At 40.0% G+C, this 27,329-nt stretch overlaps 1 protein-coding gene across 1 annotated transcript in view; it reads right to left on the reverse strand.

Moving 5' to 3' along the window:
* AR (androgen receptor) overlaps positions 1 to 6,510 on the reverse strand; it is a 207,823-nt gene extending 201,313 nt beyond the window's left edge. Inside the window, exon 1 of the mRNA XM_082716838.1 lies at positions 3,828 to 6,510. Coding sequence (XP_082572964.1) covers positions 3,828 to 5,362 — 1,535 coding nt within the window. The 5' untranslated portion in view covers positions 5,363 to 6,510. The remainder of the gene's footprint in view (positions 1 to 3,827) is intronic.
* Positions 6,511 to 27,329: the final 20,819 nt, after the last annotated feature.

Consider the following 27,329-nt stretch of genomic DNA (forward strand, 5'->3'; position numbering starts at 1 on the left):
TTCCAAATGAAACTGATGGTCTTGATACCACCATGGAAAAATAAAATAAAATTGTCTAGGTCCCTAACTTCAACTCATAATCTTACCAAGAGCAGTCAGAGTACAAATAAGAGTCATAATCCTAAGGATTCATTGTTTTAAATGTGTATATGCACACCAAGGGAGAAAATTATTACAGGGAAAAAAGACACTTAAAAAAGAAAATTTAATGTGCCCCCAAATTCAATATATTATATTGATATATCTAAGTTTACAACACAGAGAATGGAAGTCTGATGAGGTAAAATTAGCACTGGCAAGAAAGTGCCCCAAAGTGACCCCGCAATTGGAAGGCTACAAGCTTCTTAGAAAACATCTTTTACTGATGTTAACCTTTGGCCGAGCTAAAAGAGATACTCTGTGGACAACAAAGAGGAGACTTCCATCAGTACATCTTGCACATATTTCTAAATGAGATACTACCCAGTGTGGCTACTTGCTCCTCTGGTTCTGATCACTGGTACCCAAACATAACTCACTAGTTATTTGCTGACGATGAAGAAAGGATCCTTCTTTACAACATACTGACTCTCAAGGACTATGGACAGAAAGCATCAGACTATCTTCGTTCCAAAGCAAAATTCTGCATTAGAAAATAAACTGCTCCTTGCAAAATAATCATAAAACTTACCTGATAACTGAAGAAGGGAGAGCAGATGTAAAGGGGATTAATAAAATGTCTTCTTCTTAAATAACTAAGAGGGAAAAAAGCAGGATTTGCCGATCTCAAAGCACTACAAAAATACTACCTATCATATAAAGATCAGAACAAGTTACCAAGAGAAAAATTAAAATGTTCTTTTTGCATCCGGATAATTAATCTAAATCCCAGCTTTTATTCTGGCACTGTCTTCCTTGGGGCTCAACTCCCAAGAATATTTTCCATATTATTGTGCTGCTTGCTGAAATATAAAAGGTTTTAGTTCTGTCAAGTGGGCAGGTGGTCAATTAACAAAGTTGTAGTTTTGTTTGATCTCTGAAAGAAGACAGCTCCATTAAATAACATCAGGGTTGTACACAAGCCCCATCAATTTTTATTATTCCTTCTGTTCAAACCACATGGTAAATTAAGTTGTTGTTCGTTTTTGTTTTGTTTTAAAGGACCACCTTCAGATTCTCTCCTCCCGCCTCTCTCCTTTGAGCAGAAACATTGTAGATGTAGAAGAACATAGAGTTATTCTAAAAGTAACTAAAGTTAACCCCCTCCTCCAATTAACTAATATGGATGAACACACACAATTGGGAAAGGGAGGAATCCGACATTATTTGAAGCTTCTAGAATTTTTAGATCTTTTAACTCGAATTTAGCACACAATGCATGCAATATAGACAGGGTGGAAGTTCGCTTTGGCTTTAAAAATCCCCTGCCTTTCACCAAACTGTGCCCCAACAAAGTGAGGGAAAGAAAGAAAAAGTAAGAAAATGTCAACTTTTAGACTGGGGTTGGTTGCATTCTGATAAAACTGAAAATTTTTAACAAACTGACTCAACAATTTTCTTTATCCTAGAAATGAAAATTCTCCTTCAACCCACAAGACAGGAATGCCAGTTTTCCCTTTCACCAGACTCTCAAAGCCAGTGCTGCAACCACAAACCGGGAAAGATTCATTATCTTTTACTTTCTTTGGGTACTGCTAAATTCTCACTATTTAAGGTCATTAATTTAAGCAGGTCTTTCTAACAGAGAAAATCTCCCACTAAGACATGGGATAAAATAACCAAGCTTACTCCACACCTGATAGGAAGAACTTTTTGCTTTCTATAGCTACTTCCTGTAAATCTCAGGTTATATTTTCAAAGAAACACATCCCTTAACGAAGATGCGAAATTGTTCATTCCCCCCCTATTAATGAGTTAATTGTTGGGGAAGGTGTGCAGAAGAGAGAAGGTTCCAGTTTAGCATCATGGTTATGTCAAAAAGCACCTGAGACATCCCCATCCCTCAAAAAAGTTCATCATAGAACTGACTAGCAACAACCCTAGGGGGAAAAAAATTGACCATACCAAGTAAATCTGTTCTTATAAAATGAAGAAAACCTTTTATTCCACAGTATAACCACATTGCAAAAATATTTCAAAAAATACTAACTGGAAAACATTTTGATGACCTTTGAAAATCCTGTAAACTAAACACTTAAAATCTAATACTAGGATGTAAAGACTGGTAAGAAGCTGTTTCTTCAATAACCCTAAAAATAATATTTTATGAAATCCTATCCTCCTCTTTCTGTCCTAACACTGTTCTATCAACCTTCCAGGAACAAAAGCATCAGTGAAAGGAGGCAAATTGTTAGATTTAAGTCGCCAAAGATGTGAAGGCCAACAAAGACATTTTGGAAAAGTCACAGATAAAACAAAACAGCTAAAACAAAACATAACAAGACATAACTCCAAGGGCACATAAGTACCCAGCACACCTAAGGAGTTAGTTCCTTGGTTAGTATTCCCTCTCTCACTGAGATAGACTAATATCTTTGTTGGGGTTGGGGAGAGGATCTTCAACATGATCTCCAATAAGCTCAACAAATGTGGGAAGAATTTTTAATAAGCAAGGTGAAACTGATCACCACTTTTCTCATATCCTAATTAAAACTCATGGGCAAAATTATGGCTTTAGGTCCCTAACAGTTCTTACTAAATTTGTTAGAGGTAGCAGCTCATGTTTCAAAATACAAGCACATCTAATATAACACTGTAGGACAACTTCATTTTAATTAAAAAACGCAAGCATATTCTTAAAAATGAAGGAATATATGAGAGAGCCTCACTCCTCCCTCCTAAAAGCAATTTCTGAGCACACTGGAATAGCAGGAAATTCTTAAGTAAATTTTCCAACACTTTATAAGTCAGATTCAAACCTGGCTAAATTATTTATTAAAAAAAAATTCTCCTCTTTTATGAGCCTGATACAAACTTGAAGTAGGGGACTGTGGATCTGTTGTACTCCATAGAGAAAATAAACAGTTTACAAGAGAAAACCAACTCAAGCAGCTACTTCCAATATGGTCAACCTGTGAGAGTAAATACTGCCCAGTGTTTACCTACAAAATTGTCCTCTCCTTTTCCTCTACCTTTGGTTGCTCTCCTGCTGGGTTAGATTCTCTCTGCTGACTCCAACCCTGGGGCAAGTCCTCAATTGTTGCCAGGGAATGTACTTTGCCCTGTCTTCACGCAGTGGCCCTTAGAACCCAGAGAACTCAGACCTTCTTCCCTTAATCCAGCACCTCCATTTTATCTCTTTGGAGGAGGCGGACTGAGAAAAATTTGGGCCGGTCTTTTTGCCTTTAACCTGCTAAGATGGCCACAGGCTGGAGGCAAACCCTAACACACTCTAAGAGATGAAACTGCCCATATTTCCTGTCCGGGTCCTCAGATTTGGGAAGAGGGAGAAGAAAAATTACAGGAGGGCTTAAGAGCTTTATTTCTGAAGGTGGCTCTTACTATTGGATTTAAGTTGGGAGCCTTTGGGACATGGAGCACCATGAGGTACTGAGGATTTTAAAGGGCTAGAGGTAAGGGAGGTGTCCTTATGGTATCTGGAAGGGCACACACCAGCACCCAGGGGCCTCGGTGGTGGGGACTGGGGCACACAGTGGGGGTTCTGAGCACTATGGTCTTATCTTTGACAGGCTAGGAATACCGAGAAGTCTCCAGATTTAGGATGGCCTTATTTTTTATGGAACACTGTTGAACTTTCACAGGGTAGAGTGTTCCCATAGGTAGGAGAGGAGAGATACCCCAGAAGCCGACTAACTACATTCAAGACATGTCTAGGAGGAGAAACTTACCGCATGTCCCCATAGGGTCCAGAGTAGCTCTCCATCCAGGGGCTCATCTCGCTTTTGACACAGCTGGGACTTGGATAGGGAACTCTGCTCACCACACCGCCCGGATACCACACATCAGGTGGCGGGAAGTCACCTTCCTGGCCTGCCAAACCCTGAGGTGGCCGAGTGTAGCCATAGGGGGCTACAGACCCTGCCTCGCCAGCGCTGCCGCCTCCGCTCCCGCCGCAGGGCCCATACAGCTGGCCTTCTTCGGTTGTGAAGAGAGTGTGCCAGGAAGAGGAGGCGGTGGTGGAGGGTGATCCTGAGCTGGGTCCCGCTGCACCCCCACCATGCAGGCTCGACAGATCTCCGTAACGGCATTGTGCCGCGGCAGCCGCCCAGGCGCTGCCGTAGTCCAGCGGGCTTTCCAGCTTGATGCGGGCGTGAGGATGGGGAGGTGGCGGAGGGGGCAGCGGCCCGGCTAGGGCAAGCGGAAAGTTGTAGTAGTCGCGATTCTGATAAGCCGCCGCTTCATCTAGTGCTCCCGACTTGTAGAGAGAAAGGGTGGATGGCAGCTCAAGTGTTCCGGAGCCCCCGGCTTCACTCGAGCCTGAACAACCCAGGCTGTCGCCATCCAACCCTTTGGCATAACCTGCCTTGAAAGGAGAATACTCAGCACTTTCTTCCGTGCCCTTGCTTCTGCCGTCATCCAGCAGAGAACCTTTGCATTCCGCCAGCGGGGCGCAGGGACGTACCGCGGGTGGACCTCCCAGGATTGGGGCATACATGCAATCCCCCCGAAGCTGTTCCCCAGGACTCAGATGCTCCAATGTCTCCACACCCAAGCCCATGGACACCGACACTGCCTTACACAACTCCTTGGCGCTGTCCGAGATGGTCGAACTGCCCCCTAGGTAACTGTCCTTGGACGAGGTGGGAGCACCAGCGGCCTCCCTCGCTCTCCCGCTGCTGCTACCTTCGGATACTACCTCCTGCTGCTGCTGAAGGAGTTGCATTGTGCCGGCCTCGCTCAGGATGTCTTTAAGATCGGTGGAACAGCTACTTAAGCCCGGGAAAGTGGGGCCCAGCAGGGACAACGTGGATGGGGCAGCTGAGTCATCCTCGTCCGGTGGTGCTGGCTGCTGCTGTTGCAGCCCCTTGCCGGTGGCTGAAGCAGCTCCAGGCTCTGGAACGCAGCCGCTCTCCGGATGGCCCTTGTGGGCTGACTGTTGTTGGGAAGGCTGCTGTTCCTCGTCCAGGGCCAGATAACCTGTGGGGCCTCTTCTCTGGGCTTGGGGAGAGCCATCGTCACCCTGCTGCTGTTGCTGCTGCTGCTGCTGCCGAGAACTGGTCTCCTGCTGCTGCTGCTGCTGCTGCTGCTGCTGCTGCTGCTGCAAACGGGCGCCGGGAGGTGCTGCACTCGCGGCCTCAGGGTGCCGTGGGCCCGGGTTCTGGATCACTTCGCGCACGCTCTGGAACAGGTTCTGGAAAGCTCCTCGATAGGTCTTGGATGGCGGCCGGGGATAGACCCTCCCTAGCCCTAACTGAACCTCCATCCTTGAGCTTGGCTGACTCTTCCACCTAATTCCTTTATCCCGGTTCCCCTTCTCTAGCTAGGAGTTCAACAGGCTGCTATGCGGTAGTCCCTGCAGCTAATTGCCCACCTGCGGGAAGCTCCTGGGAAAGAAACTTGCAGGAATAACCACGCAAGAGCACTCTGACAGCCTTGAGGTCTCCTGTACAGGAAAACAAGCACTGGACACGATCTGCCCTGCTAAGCTCACAGCCTGCTCCTGAAATCTTGGGAGGGTAGAGTCAAGAGATGCCCAAGTCTCAAAGGAAACAAAACAAAAACAAGAAAAACCCTCTGCCTTCCAAATTCAGTGTCCACTGAAGCAGGTGCAAGTAGGAACCGGGTTATTCTCTTTATGCTTTATTTTGGGTTTGAGGGTTTGTTTGGTTAGGTTTGGTTGTTTTTGTTTTCGTTTTTAATCGTCTACTGAAGCCCCCACTGCCCTCTGGCCTTTCATTGTTTGGTCTATGGTCCTGCAAACGGGGCCGGCTGCTGCGTGCAGTAGGAGGTGGAAAAGAAATGAGGGGAACCTGGGGGCCCGCCCCGCGTACCGCCTAACTAGCCGGGTCCCAGCTGCAGTGCTGAAGCGGCTCACTGGTTGCCCGGCTCCCCAAAGCCCTCTTTGCAACGTGCAGCTAGCTCGCCTGTTCTCAGCCAAAGGGAGTTACCTCTCTGCAAACTCGGGCTGGCAGCGTTGGGCCGACTGGGGGCGGGGAGTGGGTAGGGGGACGGGCAGAGAGGAGCTGGCAGAGGCAGCAACAGAAGAGGAGGGTGGGGGGGGCGGGGTGAAGGGGAGGAGGACAAAGGCAGCCCTCAGTCCTACCCGGCACTTTCCTCGCTTCCTCCGAGTCTCTAGCTGTTTTTAAAAACTTCACCGAAGAGGAAAGGGCAGCTCTGGGGCGGCGGCTTCGAGCCGCCGCACTGGAAGAAGCGTTCGCTGTCGCTGAAGCCCAGCTGGGGTTGACGCCGTACGTCCCTTAGGCGCCTGTCCTGCACTGGAGTGGCTATCTAGGTCGCTTTCCTCTGTTGCCTCCTCTGCCTCTGCGTTTGTTCCGGACCCTCCAGCTCTCCCAGCACGCTGGCTCACTGGGATCTCGGAAGGGGCGCTGGGAGGTGGAGAGCAAATGCAACAGTTTGCTAGTCGGTCCCGCCCCCGCCGGGCCGGCCTCCTTGCCTTCCCACCTCCTTTCTCCCTCCCCTCCCTTTTCCTTTTCTCTCCTCCCCTCACTGCGCGCTAACGCCTAGTGGCTTTGGAGAAAAGAGTGCTGGCGCAGCGTGGGTGAAGGCGGGAGTGGATTTCTGTAGCCCAGGAGGGCCCCAGCTCCCTGAATACCTCTTACTTGCAGGGACCAGGTTTTAGGTGCCAGAGGTGAAGCTTTAACCAGGAGCTTTATTTTGAAGACAGTGCTAAGAGGAGCTCTTGAGTGCCAACACTTACAGATTTGGTTCTGAAGTCCAATCTCAAAGCAGACTCTGTGCGTGAGAGGAAAGGAAGTAGGTAGGGGCGATAGGAGTACCAGTGTCTCAGGAGAGGGACTATATGTTCAAGGCAGACAGAAGCACAGACGGGAGTGTCTCCTACAAACTGAGGAAGAAGCTATGGCCAAGGCAGCTGATACTTGCTGAAACCTCCCCAATTTCTCTGTAGGGGTAGATTGGGCCTTGTGGCAGATGCCAGTTGCTCTAAGAACCCTCTGCCTAATAACCAGAGGTCATTTCTACCCTCTTTTCTTCTCATTTTCCTGTCACATTGCGTCTAAACATACATTTCTCATCTATCCAGATGTGCAAAGGCAAAATCACGCAGATAAGCAGACAAACTCCCAAAACGCTGGTCATGTGCACAGGGACCTTGATTTTGTCCAGGGTTTTGCAGCCCTTTGCTTATATACAGGCACTTACTTTTCCAAGTTGCCTTGCATATCTTAAGCTTGGAAACTTTGCTATTCAAGTAATGGAAACTACATGGGACTGCTTTCCTTCCTCTTGGTGGACCGCGAGGACTGGGGGTTGAAGTGGGATATTGCAATTGCCCCTTTATGGAGGAGAAACCATAGTCTTTCTGTAAAGATGGACAGGCAGATTGGGGATGGAAGAGTAGAAGTGGCAGGGTAGACCTATGGGAAAGGAGGTTTCCCTTTGTGTCAGCAGGGGCCCTTGGCCTTCATAGCCTTTAAATTTCTTACACCTCTAGTTCTGGGCAGGGTCTGTCTCTCCCAGAATGCTGGTGTAGATTTTTGTGTGGATCTCTTCTACTATTTACAGTCTTCTACAGATACTTTCATTGTTTACAGCGGAGCATGGGCATTTACTTACTCTGACCAAAGGAGGTAACTTAATCCTAAAGGCAGAGAAGAATGGGTATGATCAGCTCTATTTTCCAGATGAAGACATTGAAACAATGGCATTATTTTTTCTATGTTCCACATTAGTAGAACACAAACTAGTCTTCCGTCTCATTGCTATTTTAGCTAGATTAATCAATGTCAAGGGCATTTGGACAAGAGCTATAAATGAATCTTCCAGAATTCAAAGGCTTTTTTACTTGAAGTGGTGAAAATTATCCCTTGGTATTTTAATGGCTTCAGCCTTGCCTGCATATATCCCAAATATACCCTTGTCTGCCATTTTTAGTGAGGAATCTCACAAATCACCCCTTTTGGTAAAGACATGCAAAAGGGCTTCTTAGACATGTCAAATTGTAACAAGGCTAATTTTCAATTCCCCATTATAATAGGAACCAGGAGTATGTAAGTGAAATGCACAGATACTTTGAAAACTTTATTTGAATAGTCATCACAACCTCTAATTCCACCAAAGCTTTTAACTAGGGTTGCTCAAAGAGAATTGAGTCAGCTGGGCTGGTGAGAAAGTAAAATGAAAATAACATAGGTCTCAGAGACAGGAGAACTGTCTACAGACTGATAATGAATCTCTTCCAATTCCTCAGCTTCAATTTCTTGCCCTGTGAAATGGGGAGAGGAGAAGGTAGAGGCTGGAGTAGATGATCTTTCTGACAGCAACAATTTAGAGTGCTGTGACTGACTTGAGTTTTCTTCTTATTTACACTCAATAGAGGGTGGGTACATGGAAGGGATGCTAATGGTAGTGAAAGGACTCCTTGGATAAAGGTAAAGAAGCCTTAAAAATTGAGTTTTGAAATAATTCTCTGAAGTTCCCCATTAAATAAATGGCAGGCTGACAGACATTTAAACCCAGATCTGAAGGATTCCAAAGTTCATGCTTTTTCTACAATGCCAAAATGGTCTTCAGAGTTTTTCATCAAAAAAGTATGGCCAATAATTCCTACCTTAGAAGACTCAAGTAGTAGTTAGAAAAGGTGATGGAACAACTTAGTAAACAGGAAAGCACTCTACAAATCTAAAGAATCATATTGTGTTTTATTTTTAAAAGGGGTGCTATCAACATTTATATCATTGTCAGGAAAGGCTAATTACTGTGAACATAATAGGGCATCCACTTTACTCTGAATTTTAAACTCTGATCTCCCTTCTCATCTTATTTTCTTTACAGGGCTTTAAAAAAGATCAAGGGACACTGTTGAATATTATATAAATTATGTGCCTGTGCCATCTTTTTTCCTTTTTCTTTTTCTTCTTCTCCTTCTCCTTTTTCTTTGTAGTTTCTTAGCAACAAAATTAGCATCAGTGGTGTTCTCCCAGGACATCTGAAGTGAGGGTAAAGTTTTTGTCACTGGCTTCCTCTGCAATTTCAAGGGAGTTGTATTAATGTAATTTTTCCTAGGTCCTTGCTTTGGAAAGCCAGGATGAACTGACCTTTGGAAAATGGTGGACGTTCTCCCAACTTTTGTTGGTTTTATTTCCTAAATATTTCACAAATCTGCCCAGTTTTCTTCATTTCTGTTACTGCCAACCTAGTTCAAGCCACTTCCCTTTTTCACTTGGATCACTGTAAATGGTCTCTGTCTTTCTCACTCTTACTTTACCTAGAGACAGTTCTGCATTGAACAGCCAAAGGGATTTTTTAAATTAAGACTTAATTTTTTAGAGCAGGTTAAGGTTCACAACAAAACTAAAAGAAAGGCACAGTGATTTCCCATATGCCTCCTGCACCAACATATATATGCATAGCTTCCCCCATGATCAACATTTCTCACCAAAGCAGTGTATTTCTAACAACAGGATAAACTTACATTGATATATTATAATCACCTAAGTCCATAGTTTACATTAGGGTTAACCTGGTGTTGTACATTCTGTGGGGTTGAATGATTGTACAATGACATGTATCCATCATTATAGTATCATGAAGACAATTTTCACTGCCCTAAAAATCCTATCTCCAAATATTTATTCTTCCCACCACTCACTGACCACCACTGATATTTACGCTGTCTCCATAGTTTTACTCTTTCCAGAATGTCAAAGAGCTAGAATCTTACAATATGTGGCCTTTCAGATTGGCTTCTTTCACTTAATAATATGCATTTAAGTTTCCTCTATGTCTTTTCTTAACTTCATGGCTCATTTCTTTTTAGTATCAAATAATATTCCATTGTCTGGACATACCACAGTTTATTCATCCAGTCATCTACTGAAGTGTATCTCAGTTGTTTCCAAGTTTTGGCAATTATGAATAAAGTTGCTATGAGTATTTTGTGTAAGCTTTTGTGTGAACATAAATTTTCAACTCCCTTGGGTAAATACCAAGGGGCATGATTCCTGGATCATATAGTAAAGTAAGTTTAGTTTTGTAATAAACCACCAAAATATATTCCAAAGTAGCTGTACCATTTTGCATTCCCACCAGCAATGAATGAGAGTTCCTGTTGTTCCACATCCTCCCCAGCATTTTGTGTTGTCAGTGCTGGAAATTTTGGTAGTTCTGGTAGTGGTATCTCATTGTTGTTTTAATTTGAATTTCCCTGATGACATATGCTGTGGAGTGTATGTTTTCTTATACATATTTGCCATTGAATATTTTTCTTTGGTGAGGTGTCTATTAAAGTCTTTAGCCCATTTTTTAATCTGGTTGTTTATTTTCCTATTGTTGAATTTTAAGAGTTCTTTGTATATTTTGGATTACAGTCCTTTATTGCTGTGTCTTTTGCAAATATTTTATCCCAGTCTGTACTTGTTTTCTCATTACGTTAACATTGTCTTTCACACACCAGAAGTTTTTCATTTTAATGAAGCCCAGTTTATTGATCCCCTTTTTCATAAACTTTGTCATGAAAAGTTGTTGATGTTGTAGGTAAAAAGTCATCACCACACCCAAGGTCATCTAGGGTTTCTCCTATATTATCTTTTAGGGTAGTTTTGCATTTTACATTTAGATCTGTGATTCATTTTGAGTTAAATTTTTGTGAAGAGTGTAAGGTCTGTCTAGATTTATTGTGTTCCAGCACTATTTGTTGACAAACTGTGTTTGCTTCATTGTGTTGCCATTACTCCTTTGTCAATAATCAATTGATATATACAGTTATATAGACTGTATATATATATATATATATATATAGATTGACTATATATAAATATATATAACTGTATTTGCTTCAATGAAGCAATTGATAATCAATTGATAATCAATTGACTATATATAGTGTCAATTGATTATTGACAAAGGAGTAATTGTGTGTGAGATATATCTATATCTATATCTATCTATATCTATATCTATAACTATATCTATATCTATATCTGCAGTTTCTATTCCAGAGGGATTTTTTTAAAAACAACATAATTAAGATATTATTTTTTTTTTATTTATTTGACAGAAAAAGAGAGAGAGAGAGAGATCACAAGTAGGCAGAGAGGCAGGCAGAGAGAGGGGAGGAAGCAGGCTCCCTGCTGAGCAGAAAGCTCCATGCGGGACTCGATCCCAGGACCCTGAGATCATGACCTGAGCCGAAGGCAGAGGCTTAACCCACTGAGCCACCCAGGCACCCCATAATTAAGATATTATTGACATACAATATACACATATTTAAAGTTGTACAAATTGATAACTTTGGGCATATGCATACATAGGTGATGAAACCATCACCTAATCAAGATGGTGAAAATCCCTATCATCCCAAAAGTTTCTTCTGTGCCCTTTTAAAATATCTCTTCCCTTCCCCACACTCCTCTTCTGGCAATCAATGATCTGCTTTTCTCTTGCTATAAATTAGTTTTCATTTTTCAAAATTCATATTAATGGAATCGTCTTTTTTTTGCCTAACATATTTTACTTAACATTATATATATATATGTATATATATATATATATACATATATATATATTTACTTAGCAATAAAGTAGAAAAAAGCTACATATATATGATGTATATATGTAGTTTTTATATATATATAAAACTATATATATATGTATATATACATATATATATATGTATACACTTACCAACACTTGGTATGTTCAGTCCTTTTAATTTAATGTGTAGGTGTTTCTCATTTAATTTTCATTTCTCCAGTGAATAATGTTGTGAAGTATTTTTCATGTTTTTTTTTTTTTGCCATTTGTATATTTTCTTTGGTGAGGACTCTACTCAAATTTTTTGCTGATTTTCCAAATTGTGCTGCTTGTATTCCATTATGGAGTTTGTAGTTTGATTTATATATTGTAGATACAAATTCATTATCAGAAATATGACTCACTAGTATTTTCTTTCAGTTTGTAGTTTGTCTTCATTGTCTTACCAGGACATTTTTAAGAGCAAAAAATATTTAATTATGATGAGGTCCATTATATCAATTTGTTCATTTATGGGTTGTGCTTTTTGTGTCAGATCTAAGAAATGTTTTTAAAACCAAGATCTCAAACTGTGTTTTTAAAAACCTGTGCTTTGATTTCTAGAAGCCTTATAATTTTCAGTTTTACACTTACTTAGATGTATGATCCATTTTGTGTTAAGTTTGGCGTATGGATATCCACTTCTTTTGTATATGGATGTCCTATTTTATCAGTCCTATTTTATCAGTTTCTTTTTTGAAAAAAGAAACTATCTTTTTTTGAAAAAAGAAACTATCTTTTTCCTCTTAATTGCCTTCAGACCTTCATTAATAATATTTGTTAACATATGTTTGTGTAGAGAGTCCTTTTTAAAAGCTGAATCTAGGGGTGCCTGGGTATCTCAGTGGGTTAAAGCCTCTACCTTCCGCTCAGGTCATGACCCCAGGGTCCTGGGATCCAGCCCCACATCCGTCTGTCTGCTCCACAGGGAGCCTGCTTCCTCTTCTCTCTTTCTCTGCCTGCCTCTCTGCCTACTTATGATCTCTGTCTGTCAAATAAATAAATAAAATCTTAAAAAAAAAAAACCCTGAATCTAGTCATATTATTCTTCTACTTAAACTCTGTATCTGGCTTTTCATTGCTCTTAGTATAACAACCAAATCTTTAAAGCTCAAATCTATGTGATTAATATCCCTCTACCTTTTTTCCTTTACTTTGTGAACTCCACTCACACTAGCTTGTATTCAGAATTCCTCAAATGCCTGAAAGTACCCCCTACCTTTGCATATGCTGTTCCTATACCTGAAATCCTTGTTCTTCCTTTTTCCTGTTAATTAGTTAATGCCTATGCATACAGAATTTCCAGGAAGACTTCTTGGACCTCTTAGGCTAGCTCAGGTTCCTCATTTACCCACCTTTTAATATATTTTGATAATACCCAATTATGCATTTATTTGTTTAAAATTTACTTTCCTCAGCAGACTGTAGGTGTGTTTCCTGAGAACATGGACCATGTGAGTTTTGTTCATCATCAAGTTTTTAAAACTCAACTTGGCATGGCACATGGTCTGTGCTCAATAAATGCCCGTTGAGTAAAAGGATGGATTCTATTTCCACAGAATTAAAATTCTATTTCCAAGCAAGGAGTTTGGCTTCGCCGGGCGTGGGGGCGGGGAGAGGGTTGCAAAAACCCCTGTTGTTTCAGTATGTTTAAGAATGTAATAAACTGGGGTGCCTGGGTGGCTCAGTGGGTTAAAGCCTCTATCTTTGGCTCGGGTCATGGTCTCAGGGTCCTGGGATTGAGTCCCCCATTGGGCTTTCTGCTTGGCGGGGAGCCTGCTTCCCTCTACCCTTCTCTCTCTGCCTGTCTCTCTGCCTACTTGTGATCTCCCTCTTTCAATTCAATAAAAAAATCTTTTAAAAAAAGAACGTAATAAACCTTTCGTCTACCTACAAGTAGAGAATCCCTCCAATTCATGCATTGAGTGAGTATTTACTAAGCACTTACTGATTTCCAGGCTCTGTGCTAGGCACTAGGGCTCACTGATAAATAAGACACTGTGGACTCTGTCTTTGGGAGTTATTCAGAGAGTGAAGAATGAGGAGAGTGAAGAATCATCTAAAAACATTTGAGTTGCATTAGAAATGAGGAGTGGAGCTTCTGAGTAAACCCTCAGAATTCTTCTCTCTGCTGTTTTATAGATGTTTGCAATTTCTTCCACTTAGAGAGTTATAAAGGATTACATTCACAGCTTTTATGTTCTTCTTAGTGTTGGAGCCTCCATCTCATCTTATCCTTTCCCACAGATCCAGCCCTAATTCTTCCCATGACTACCCTCTTCCAGGCTGTCCTCAGCAGAATCAGAATCACAGGTCTTTGTCTAAAAGGATAGCTCTTCTCATTGTTCCTCCGCTCTATAACCTTCAGTTGCTTATACCATGGTTTTATTTATTTATTTGTTTGTTTATTTATTCAGTTAGTTAGTTAGTTTAGAGAGAAAGAGAAAGTATAAGCAGGAGGTGGGGCAGAAAGAGAGAGAGAAAGAATCCTTGGGCAGACTCCCCCCTGAACATGGAGCCCCAAGCATTAGATCCCAGGACCCTGAGATCATGACCTGAGCTGAAATCAAGAGTCAGCCTAATCTACTGAGCAGCCCAGGTGCCCCTCCACCCGGAATTTCAAACTCAAATGCCTCATGAGCAACAAAAGTGAGTGAAGAGAGCCTGATATGAGATACACAAAGGGTAGGGTGGTGGAGGTTGTGGCTAACTAGAGAGTACATGTCGCATCTGAAAGGGGCAGCTATCACTTAATTCTAACCAGTTATTGTCAGGCAAGAATGCAGCTTTGGTATTTCAGATGTTCCATTATTTTTAAGTACAGTATTCTGGATTTTAATGTGAAATCTGAATTTTCTTATGAAGTTGGCAACTAATTCAATTAGTTCAAAAACATTATGTAAGCCAATTCTTTTCAGCATCCCCCTACACACACACACACACACACACACACACACACTCACAAAACATTTTTATAGACAAGAATTAGTTTGTGGGCTGCCAATCAGCGACCTCTGGCCTGCAGGTTCAACTCCAAGGTCCATACCCTAGACTTTGAAGTCTGTCACAGTTAGGCCCTAATGCTTCTCTGTAATCCTTTCTCCCATCTGTTCTCCTACCAACCACCTACCTCTTCAGCCACATCAGGGTTTCTGGGTTCCCTCTGAACATATCTGGCACTGTCAGGTCTGCCTACTTTTGGTTCATGCTGTTTACTTTTACTAAAATGTTATTCCCTCTTTTCCCTTATGACCAAATTCAACACATTTTTCATAACACAGCTCAAATATTGAGTGCTCTGGGGAGCATTACTGGATTTATTAATAATAATTTATATAACATTTTATTTCTATCTCTTTTGAAAACACTTATCATAACCAGATATTACATATATATCTAATAAATCTTCCTCTTCTACCAGGCAGTATAACCCTCTTTGTGCATTGTCATTTATTAATTTTTCATTTGTTTAACGCATGTGTGGAACTCCCACTATTTGCTAGGCACTCTACTAGTTACTGGGACCGAGAGCTCTAAATGTTCCATTTAGCCAAACTATAGATATAAAATGTCAAATGCAAGCAGATTACAAAAGTGTTTCGAGAACGAGATTTGTTCACACTTTTGCTGTTTGATTGCAAACAGTGATAATAAACTGGGAGCCCATTGTGATACACTGGCATTACAGATCATTAATAATTACTTTTGTACAAGAAGCCAGGTGACTAGATGTTATCTCTATTTTGTAAAGGTAAAAACTAGGCTCAGAAATATTAAATAATTTGCCCAGAGTCAGCTGATACAGGGCAGGGCCTGTATCATTTATGAATCTAATTGTTTTATCACAAAACAAGTAACCTCCTACCACTATGCCTCAGCTGCCTCTCTATGCTCTAGTAAGATGCCCGGTTTACTGATATCATGCAGACTAAACATTAGATAAACAAAAGTGGTATTGAATCTATGGCATAGCAAAGCATTTCTTTTCTTTTTTTTTTGGTAAATATTTTGTGTATTTATTTGACACACACGCACACACACACACAGAGACAGCGAGAGGAGAGAGGGAACACAAGCAGAAGGAGTGGGAAAGGAAGAAGCAGGCTTCCCACTGAGCAGAGAGCCCACTGAAGCCTGGATCCCAGGACCCCTGGATCATAACCTGAGCCGAAGACAGCTGCTTAATGACTGAGCCAACCAGGTGCCCCAGAAAGACATTTTCTAACAGGCTTTATAATCACATTTGATGAAGAATAAAAGTAATTTCAACCTCTATTTATATGTTACATGACCTCTGACTAATCTCCCAATTCAGACCTTTTTACTTTTTTGTAAAATGGAGATAATAATAATTTCCTTCTTGACAATTTATTATGAAAACAACAAACAAAAGAATACAAAGAAAACATGTAATAAGGATTATCTTTAAAAGTTGTCCATTATGTGCCAATACGTATATTATTTGTAATCCTTACAACTGTTCTCCAAGGAAAGGATTATTGTTTGTCATTATTCCCATTTTAAAGATGACAATATTGAGGTAGAAGTAGAACTTAAAGCCTGCTGTGTTTGATACAAAGCAGAATGTTATATTACCTCTCAGGCGTTAGGCAATAGTTAATTACTGGTATCATCTGTATAGTGCTATTTACTTTTCAAAATGCCTAAGGATATTTGACCCCAAGTTCAGGTGCCAGGGATAACATTTGGAATTCAAAGTTTAAATTCCACAGTTAAAAGGTTTCAAAACATGTGAAACAGAGGTCAAAAGTTGGAAGTCCTTTCAGCAAGACCCCTTTCTTCCCACCCACATCTTATACTTCCCCAGCAGAAAAGACCTACTTCATCCTACTCTGGAAACACCCTTGACAACATTTGTTGCTGAAAAACACATTTGTGGGTGACAGTGTACAGGGAATCTTGGCTCATATTTGTTTTGGCTTTACCAGGTACTGAGGAGGGAAGCAAGAGCTGCCAAAGGGGAAAAATGACCATCAGTCAGAGTACATATGTCACTTATGGACCTTTAAGAATGCAGTGTTCCGGGATAATCTGAGTAAGGCCAAAAGACACTCTTGAGATTACTGTTATCATTCACAGTAGCAGAGCCTCCCTGTAGAGTTCAAATCTAGGAGAGGCGAACCACTGAACAACTGCCATCATATCCATGTATTTTCCCTGGATAACAGAAACAGGGGGTGGGGGATGGGTGCCTCCACCCTATCTCTGTGATGTCTCTACATCTTTGGGCTCTGACAACAGTGATCTTTGAACAGGAAAATGTGGTTCAAAGAATATTTGCATATAATACCTCAGTCAGTGTTCATAATAACTTTTGGAATTAAGCAGAGTGTGCATGATTAGCTCTGTTACACAGAAGAGGAACCTGTCTTCTGAACCTGATGTGACTTGCTCAAGGTCATTCAGCTATTCAGATAAATAGAAATATGGGGCCATCATTCTTTGTTAGAGTTCTTTCTTCCACACCAGAATTTTCAGTGATCAGTCCTCCTCAACAAGCGATTTCCTTCCCCAGAGAAACAGATTATGTACAGCTAAGTGAAAACTTTGGTCAGGGTTGGACTAGCTATATCTGAAAATTGGGATAAATTCTCTAGAATCATTTCCTGGCAGCTGCTTTTGAGTGTGAGTGACAGTGAAGCCACAAGGGGGTAGAGCTGAGGATGTGTTATAGTTGGACTCATATAATCTTTTGCTACTGCCTTCCTGTACATGACTTCCCCTCAGAGAAGTGTGACTTATATCACAAGTTTCTGAGAAAAAGTCCCCACCCCTTAGGTTCTACTTTGACCCAGGGCAGATAACTCCTTAGAATATCATTAATCAATCTGTAAACATCAAAAATTTCTTTAATTTCTGACTGCGTTAAAATATAAATTAATGAAAGAAAGGCAGCATCGTCATACCTTGGAAAGTGGATTTATTAGTAGAAATTCTTTTACGTTACCTAATGAATCATAAATAGTGTTTTGATATTTGTCAGTTGAAAATCTGTTACTTTATTTAAATAGATGACTCAAGCTTGTGTATACTGGAATTGTGAATTATTATGGTGAAAGCTATAGAGAAAAGCAAACAGTATTTTTCAACAGACCCAAACTGATCACATCCTCATAGAAGTGCAAAGGATACAGGTTCTGGTTTTTTTCCTTCCTGAATCAGCTTAAACCTGGAACTAAAGCAGATTCAAATACAATGATCAAATATTAGCTTATCACCAATAACCCCTTTTCTCCTGTCTAACATGACCATTCCTTAGTCACCTGCTTTCCAACGCTGGCCAAATTGCAATTACATGTGCTATGGCAGTGCCCAGAAAACTTGTCTACACAGCTGTTAAAAGCAGCTCCTGTCACAGATAGCAAACCAGAACAGGGAAAAGAACTCAAGAGTAATACAGTATTGCAAAAGCATTTGTACTGTATCATCAGATTGAAATGAAAGGACCTCATATAGAAATAGCTAGGTTGTGGTTCTCTTATCACCAGAGTCTATGCAATGGATTATAATAGTAGTTAATATTTATTACAAACCTATTATGTGCTTGCTGTCCTTTTAAGACCCATGCATTAGCTAATTTATTTACCACCAGGAGTGATTACTCAGTGGTCAGCCATTTTCCTAATAGCTTGATACAAATTAACTCATTTAATCCTCATAACAATTTTATGAGAAAAATACTATTATTACTCTTATTTTATAGATGAGAAAAGAGAAACTCAGAGAAATACAGCAACTTATCCTAGATCATAGAACTACTAAGTAATAAAGAGAGTCATATTTGAAACCCCCAAAACCTGATTCTTTAACTCATGTTATCCTTACTACTAAATGATATTGCATATTATCTGCATGAGGAACATTGATAAAATGCCAGGAACTTTCAATGAGTAACTTGATCTTTTTTTCAGTCCTACTATGTTCTAGGCATACCTTCAAAAAATACACAATAGAAAAAGAACAAAGTCCATCCTTTACTTCTGTTAAGAAATCAAAAGAATTATGACATGTTCAGCATTTTAGAGTTTTCAAAGCTCTTTTCCCCATCTAATCCTAACAAATCTCTTTGAGTACAGCTAAGAAGGTATTTATATCTTCATTTCACAAATGAGAACACTGAAACTCAGAGAAATTAAATCACTTGCTTAAGAGCACACATTTGAGGGCGCCTAGGTGGCTCAGCTGGTTAGGCGACTGCCTTCAGCTCAGGTCATGATCCCAGAGTCCTGGGATTGAGTCCCACACTGGGCTCCCTGCTCCATGGGGAGTCTTCTTCTCCCTCTGACCTTCTCCTCTCTCATGCTCTCTCCCACTCTCTCTCTCTCAAATAAATAAATAAAATATTTTAAAAAATAAAGCACACATTTGAAAGTTATAGAAACAAGATTCAAACATCTTCTGACTGTACAAGTTGTACTTTCTTTACTACTATATGCCATAGTTCATGAAGTGAATATATCAACCACCTGGACTCAGAAAGACTGTACTCAAATGCTGTCACAGTGGCTTTAGGTTTATAGGTTTTGTCACACAGGTGGTTAGAGGAAACATTTTAGATTTTAAAACCAGCCATCTTTATCAATGAGAATCACTAGTATAAAGGCAAGGGACCCCATCTTGGGCTGAGACAACAAAGTTCATGAATAATCCAAAATCATAATACATTGATATGCTTTCCAGCTCTGATATTGACCCTTGATAATTCTTTATCTTGCTTTGTGCTTCAGTTTCTATAGGTGTCTTAATCATGCAAAAAGCACATGGCCTACAGATTCTGTCATTAAAAAAATTATACATGATCAATGATATAAATTAAAGCAAAAGATACTTCTACAACAGTAGGATTGTGTGAATTTAAAAGCTCACTGATGAATTGTCTTTGGTTTTGATAAGTAAAGGGCTTTACTAGTTAGGGGTTATGGTTGCAAGTAATGGAACCCAGTTGAGCTCACTCCAGCAAAAAGAGAAATCGAATTATTTAACCTACATAGCTATTTATAATTTAGTTTCTAGGGATATCTCACAGAACCAGAATTCTGCTCAGCCTCAGAAACAATTATAATAAGGTACTCAATGCTGTCAGGACTCTCTCTCTCTTTCCTTGTATTGGGTCTGCGTCTCTTGGCATATTTCTTCCTTCTTCTCTTCTACAGACCACTTTCTCCATTCTAAGTCCACATGGAAGAAAATGGTCACTAATAACATATATACAGTTCAAGTTAGAAGCCAGATTGGGCTGAAATCTCTTGAATCAAAAGCCCAGATAAGAACTCTGATTGTATAAGCTTGGGTCACATACCCATTATTTGACCAATTAATTATTGCCAGGAAAAGATCATATTATAAGAACATAGTAGTTCTTAGTAACCATGTGAATAGGGGATTTCTTCTGAAAAGTTGAACAGTTCTCTTCAAAGGGGTTTTCTGGAAAGATAATGAAATAAATAGGTTTGTTCTACAGAGCCAATGAGTGTATATTTTTGCCAATTAATTCAGCCTGAGAACCTCACTAGTGAGATTTGGAGATGGGTTTCCCTGCATGTACCAACAGATCTGTGCTCTCCCCCAGTCCTAACAATGGTTCGTAAAACAAATAATACAGTATTTGTTAATTAATTCAGTTTAAATTTTAAAAATTTAAAAAAAATTATGGGAATATGGGCTTCTTGTCTGGGAAGTGGGGAAGTTGAGTATAAGTAGGAATGACTAAAAATCCAAAGACAAAGCTTTTCTCTTTCAGTACTATAGACAGCCAGACTTCCCTGGCTGTACAAAGTGACTTGATACCTTTAGCAGCAGGGCCTTGATATTGACAATATTCTAATATTCACTGCAGCCTGGCCAGGATTCTGTGATAATATGCTTTTTGCTATCTACAGTTAGCAACTCATAATTTTTAACCCCTCTTGCAAACAAATAGGAACACAACTGCTAGTAATTTCATTATTAAAGTAATTTACAGTTCACAAGAATGCTTCTATGTTCATTATCTAATTTGACTCCTGCAACTTCCTTATAAAGTATGTTTGGACAATGACTATCATTCCACTGAGTGAACTGAGGCTCAGTGGAATTAAGTATTTCAGACATACAGCTAATGTATGTCCACAAAGCCTTGGCCTACACATTCTATAAAAATAAAATTCTTGTTTGCTTTGTTCACTGCTCTGTCTTTGGCCCCAAGAACTGAGCCCGACACTTAAGAAAAACTCAACTGCAATTTGTTGAATAAATTTACTTCACTTGAGTCCATATCTTTTTTTAAGATTTTATTTATTTATTTGACAGATGGAGGTCACAGAGAAGCAGGCAGAGAGAGAGAAGGAAGCAGGCTCCTTGCTGAGCAGAGAGCCCGATGTGGGGCTCGATGCGGGGCTCGATGCGGGGCTCGATCCCAGGACTCTGGGATCATGACCTGAGCCGAAGGCAGAGGCTTTAACCCACTGAGCCACCCAGGCTCCCCCACTTGGGTCCATATCTTCTCTAACTCTACCTATGCCCTATAATGCCAGGGAACTGAACAAGAACTGGTATTTGAGGAACATTCCAGTCCTTACATATACAAATTTTATTTAATCCTCATGAGAATTCTGAAGGGTAGGAATTATTCTTTCTCTCTGAGACTGAGAGAGGTATAAGTTTTCACAGGTAGTAAGTGACAGAGCTGAGATTTGAAACCAGTCATCTTGGCTCCACAGCCTTCAAAACTTCCTACATTCCTACATTCCTAGTTTAATACTAGTTCTCATTTCCCAGAGTCAGAGTGAAAAGATGATGAGTCTATACAAGTCACTGAAGAGATAAAAGTGCTGGCCAAAGTAAGAAATGATAATTAACATAGCTGGGACACTCAGTCACCCTGTATTTACTTCTTCTTAGTAAAAAATCACTTTCCCCAAAACTCATTTCCTCCAAGAATCTCACTTTAAGTGAAAAGGACTAACAGAGCCTGAAGCCTCCCACCTGTTGACTCAGGTCTTCCTGAACTTTGAATAAACTCAATACAATGTGAGAAGAAAGAAAGTTTCCCATTTGTATAGTTTCTTCCTTTGTCTTTCTTGGTAAGGTTTATAGAATGATTTATAGAAATGGTGATCACTCAGTGATGAACTCAGAAATGATTAAATTAAATCATTTATTGTGCAGTAGAATAGTAACAACAAAAACAACAATAATCCTTTTAATTGTTTCTGTGAGCATTTTAATTTACAGTTTGAAAAGTTCTATCACTTCCAGTAACTCATTTCAGGGTTTTGGTCTCCTACTTTTTTATCACTTTCTTTCAATCTTCAAAACCAACTGGGTTTTCACTTATCACATTTTGTACAAAAGTTTATGTCTTATGGTTGGTAAAACAAACAAACAAACAAACAAACAACCCAATGATACCAAACCTGGGCTTGAAACACCTTGGGAAGCTTTTGCTTACATTATTTTCTCTTCTGGAAATGCTCTTCTTCCTCTCCCTTCTCTTTTTATCAAAATCTTACTTACCTTCCAAGGCACAGGTCAAATCTTCCTTTTCCTTCAAAACTTGGGTCCACATCAACTCATAGGGCTCTTGTCCTTCTCAGGGGGCTTCATACACTTCCGTTATTCACATAACACTTAATAGAGCATGTCTAATGTTATTTTGATGTATAGATACATCCTTCTTACCCAGCCAACAGTTGGTGCCCAATAAATGTTTTTTAATCATATTGCTAATGCTTCCAATAATATATTAAAGTTCTCCCAAATGTTTAAAAATAAGATTTATTTTATTTCTGTTAAGAAATACTGAATGCTTACTCTAGGGGAGATTTAACATGTAATAGAAAGAAACTTGAATGTAGAATGGTAAACCTGAGTTATAGCTCTAGATTAGTCATTTTTCAGCTGTGTGAATTTGAATAAGTCCCTTTTACATCACAAATCTTTCAGTTTTCTCATCTGTAAAAAGAGGCAAGGAATGCCTTCCCTGTACAGTGCCTGGCAGATTGCAGATACTCAGTAAATATTTGTAAAATAAGGAATAAATATTTATTTTATAAGGTGATTGTGACTGTCAAATGGGATCATGTATTCAGGAGTGTTCTTCCAACTATCTCTGCAAAGAAAATTATCAGTAATCATAATTACACAAATGAAGAGGGTTTGGTCTGGGGGCCTGCCAACGGAGTTACTGACAAACTCCTCTGGAGAGATGAAATCAGCACACAAAACATAACAACTACAAATATGCTAGATGGGTCAGAGTAGTATAAAAAGACTTTATGAAGTTGTGAAACATGAGCAGAGAAGGGTGGAGAGTAGGACTCAACATAAAGAAAAGTTTGAAGGAATGCTGAAGATGGCATGGATGGGGTATAGAGTGTGAAGAGGACACCCTGTCTAAAGAAAAAGACCTGTAAAGGAAGGCTGAGGGAAAGAGTTGGATAGATGTGACAGAAAAGATTATGGAGGATCATATAGTGTTTTGGAAAGAATGGTGTGGAATTGATATGGGGAAGGACAGGAAGCTATTATATATTTCTGAGCTGTGGAGTGATATATCACAGGTGGTCTTCAGAAAGATGTATTAGACAAAATTGGAAGATGCAGGGAAACTGGAGTCAACAAGACTATTTAGTCAGATCTTGATTTGGTCCAGGGCTAAGGTCTTTTTATTTCTAGCATATAACACCATATTCCAATTGTTAGTTTTCTGATCTCATGAAAAGGGATCTTAGTTGCCAAAAATTTGAGGTATTGGACTTGGTCTCCAAACAGGTAACCTAAGACCCAGGTAAGGAGCATTACCACCCACCAATTTCCACCAACTCCTGTCAGTGGCTTTCTGTCAGTGTCTGTTCCTTCATTTACCACTATTTTGGTGCCAATAATCCCACCATTAGCTGACAGGATCCTGAAGCCATCACAATTTACTAATTTTCACCTTTAAGTGATATTAAAGTAAGTGTGGTGTTTCTGAAATCCTATGGTTTTCTCATCTGCAAAAGCGGACATCGTAGGATAGTGGGAAGAATACCCATTTCTATCTGTGCATCCTTGGGTAGGTTTTTAAACCACTTTCAGCTTCATCTGTGAAGGTGGGGAACATAATACCTTTATTCAATAAATAGTAATTATATACTTAATATGATCCTGACTCTGTACTGGATGTTAAAAATATAATGGGGGATATATTACTTAGGGCAAAATAGCTGACATAATAAACTTCCCAAATTTCTGTGGCATAGCATAAGTTTATTTCTTGCTCACATGAGAGCCCAAAAAGGATATTCCTGCTCAGCAGACAGCCTTTCTCCAGTGTTTCAGGGATCCAGAAGTCCTCCTTTGGCAGTGGTCTTTAACTTTAGAAGATTCTAAAGAATCTCCTAGGAAAGAATCTCCTAAAGAGTTTTAAAAAACTGATGACTGGGTGTCCACAAAGACAGATTTAATTGATTGACATGGTGTATGGCAAAAGTATCAGAATTTTTTAAGTTCCTAGGCAATTTTAACATGTAGTCAAGTTTGAGAACCACTGCCCTAGGGCCTAAGAGGCAGATGAAGTATAAAGAAAGGTTAAAGAAGACACACCTGCTTTTTTAAATGTGGTGGCCCAGAAATGACACACATTACTTCTGTTCATATTGCATTAGTAAGAACTGGTTATGTGTCACCTTTATTTTCCCTGACATATTAGGAGGTCTGAGAAGTATAGCCTCTGGTTGGGCAGCCACTTCTTAGCAACAACTTTTTATTATAAATGTACCATAATTAAATACTCGGGTCCACTCATGTAAATCACAATTATGATAAGACAAAGAAAAGTATCCACGCCATGAATATGTAACAGAGAGACTTGACTGGGCACTGAAGTCAGGGAAATTTACCTTGATTAAAGTGATCAGCGATCTGAGATCTGAAGCATGAATAGAATTAGGCAAAGATAAGTAGGAAGAACTGTCCAAACAAAGAGAAAAGCACATGCAAAGGCCCTGAGACTCACTATACCATGGTTATTATAAGAATCAGTTGTTAAGATGATTAATGCAAAAAAGGATTATAAAAATAAGGTTCTATGCAAATGCTATCATTTTAAATTGTCATTATGAATTTATTGTGACTGGTTTTATAGCAAAATCCAGGGAAACACCTACCTTTATTTTTCCAAGTTTTTGCTTAAATTCAAGTTAGTTAACATATAGTGTACCATTAGTTTCAGGTGTAGAATCGAGTTATTCATCACTTACACAAAACACTCAGTATTCATCACAATAAGTGCTCTCCTTAATACCCATCACCCTTGTAATATATGACAGCAGATCTCTTGGGGTATGAAAACTGCAAATGAATGAGTATGTACCCTTGAGAGGCTCACTTTGTGAAATATTTGTATTGGCTTTAATGGAATGCTAGAATTAGGCAGAGTCAAGGTAATACAACTCTAAATATTACTGTTCCCCATTTTTTAAATATGAGAGAATGCAAAAGAGAGAGAGAGAGATGGGGATATTTCCATTCTGAATGAGAAGTTCTGTTAAGTATCTTGTTAGAGACATCTTCCAGTATTCATCTATCACAAGGACTTGACATTTTTTTTCTTCTAGACCTAAGTGCTTTATCTATCCCCTTGCTATTATCATTTATATTATCTATATCATCTATACACCTCTAGGAGATAAGAATGTGGACAATATGAATAATATAATCCTAAAGAGTTGTATCTTGGATGAGATAGATTGATAATATTTTAGGAAATCAGTTGGAGTAATATGCAGCTTGAGACACTAAGGCACAGAGCTATTGTAGTACGCAGGGCATGGGCTAAAGTCTCAGTCATATCTCATCCCCCACTCTTCAGCATGACTTGTGCTCTTTCTACTGCACTCCACAATTAAACTCTTCCAGTGCCAAAATGACTAGGATGGTCTGATTTTAACCTATTTCAATCCGTTGATTCTTAATTTCAAACAATATTTATTGATTGCTGATTATTTGAAGTGCTAGTGCTAGTGGTGTAGAAATAAATAAGGTATCTTCTTTGTTTTCAAGCAGCTCATGCCAAATGGGGAATACCCAGGAACTCAATGATGTTACAACACCATGTGATAAAAGCTGTAAGGCATGAACAGGGTGCTATGAAAAGAGAGGAAGAATAATTAGGGGTAAGGGCAGGCTTCTCAGAGAAAGATAACAGACCTGGTTCTCAAAGAATTATTATGAATTCACCAAAGAAAGCAAGAAGTAAGAGAGGGACTAATTAGGATTAGGGAATAGCACGAGCTTTAATTGAGTAGAGAATTGTAAATTTAATCTCTGACAAGAACAGAGTGAGTTGAGAATGTAAGTTTAGTTTAGAGCAGCTTGAAGAGAATAAAACCAATGAATTCTGGCTTTATTCTGTAGGCTTCTGGAAAAACATTGCACATTTAAAAATAAAAGTGTGATGTAGATTTGTTTATTCATTCATATATTCACTGCACTCCAAGAGATCGTTCAATTGACAAATATTCCCTGCTTGAAACACCTAATTGGCTCCTTGCTGGCTTTAGGATATAAGATAACCTCCTTAATATGACACCCATGACTACTTCTCTGCTTCCCTTTCTACTCTCATTTCTCACTATCACAATCCTTGTATTTTACATTTTAATTTTCCCGACTCTTCATATTTCCTTGAGCATCGAGTGCTGTTAGAAACTCATTTCCATTTGCTCTTTTTCATTCTTTGACACATATTTCTCACTGTTTTCCCCCTAACTAATTCCTCTGAACACAACCTGTTGACCCCTCCTCCAGGAAGTTTTCCCTGTTGCCTCTAGGCTGGCTTGGGTGCTTCTTCTCAGTGCTTTCAAAACATCAAGTTCTCATCCTCTGCTTATCATTGATCACATTATATTGAAATCATCTGTTTACTCCTCTGGCTTTGTAAACAGGTTGTGAACTGCTGAAGGGCAGGGACCAGGCCTCTCAGTCCACTTTGTATCCCTAGTTTTCAGTACTGGTCTGCCAAAGAATTATTGGCTCTGTAAGTGCATGTTGAACTGGACTAAGGAATGGTCAATTAGAAGCTTTTGGTAGCTTATCTAGGTTCCCATGACTCTCAAATCTATTCACATCTCCTATGCCCCAGAGCCAAGGGCCAAAGTCAATACAGAACCTCAAGCCATGCCTGAGGGGCTTCTGAAATCAGATTATTTTAAGAGAGTCAATTGGTTTTGGTTAAGGTAAGGCTGAAAGCTAAGTTTCAACAATATGCATGCAGACAGACATAGCTAAAAGCCAGGAGTTGAAACACCCTCCCTCCCTCTCTCCCTCTTGTTCTCTGACACAAGTGTTGAGGTGGCCTGATTTAGCCTGGCCCATAGTCCACTCCGGAGTCAGGTCAGGGAGATGGTACCAGCCAAAGGATTAACTGGAGATGTTCCCAGTCCCAGGTTTAGGCTAAGGCTGGAGCCCCAGGCCAAGCCCTAGCTGGCTTACATTGCTGCAGCTCCTTGCTGTCAAAATGTTATTGAAAAAAGGAATGTTCTAAGCAGTCCACAGTTATACCTTATGTGGAAATAAAAGCATTGACCCCTTCCAACTCCTTTTTAGGGGAGAGGTCAAATTCCCCACAAAAGCCCTGGGGAAAATAAGCTTTATTTCTCCACGACACCCACTTCTAGCTAAGGCCTTCATGTACC

This window comes from Mustela nivalis (assembly GCF_964662115.1).
Source record: "Mustela nivalis genome assembly, chromosome: X".
Taxonomy (NCBI): domain Eukaryota; kingdom Metazoa; phylum Chordata; class Mammalia; order Carnivora; family Mustelidae; genus Mustela; species Mustela nivalis.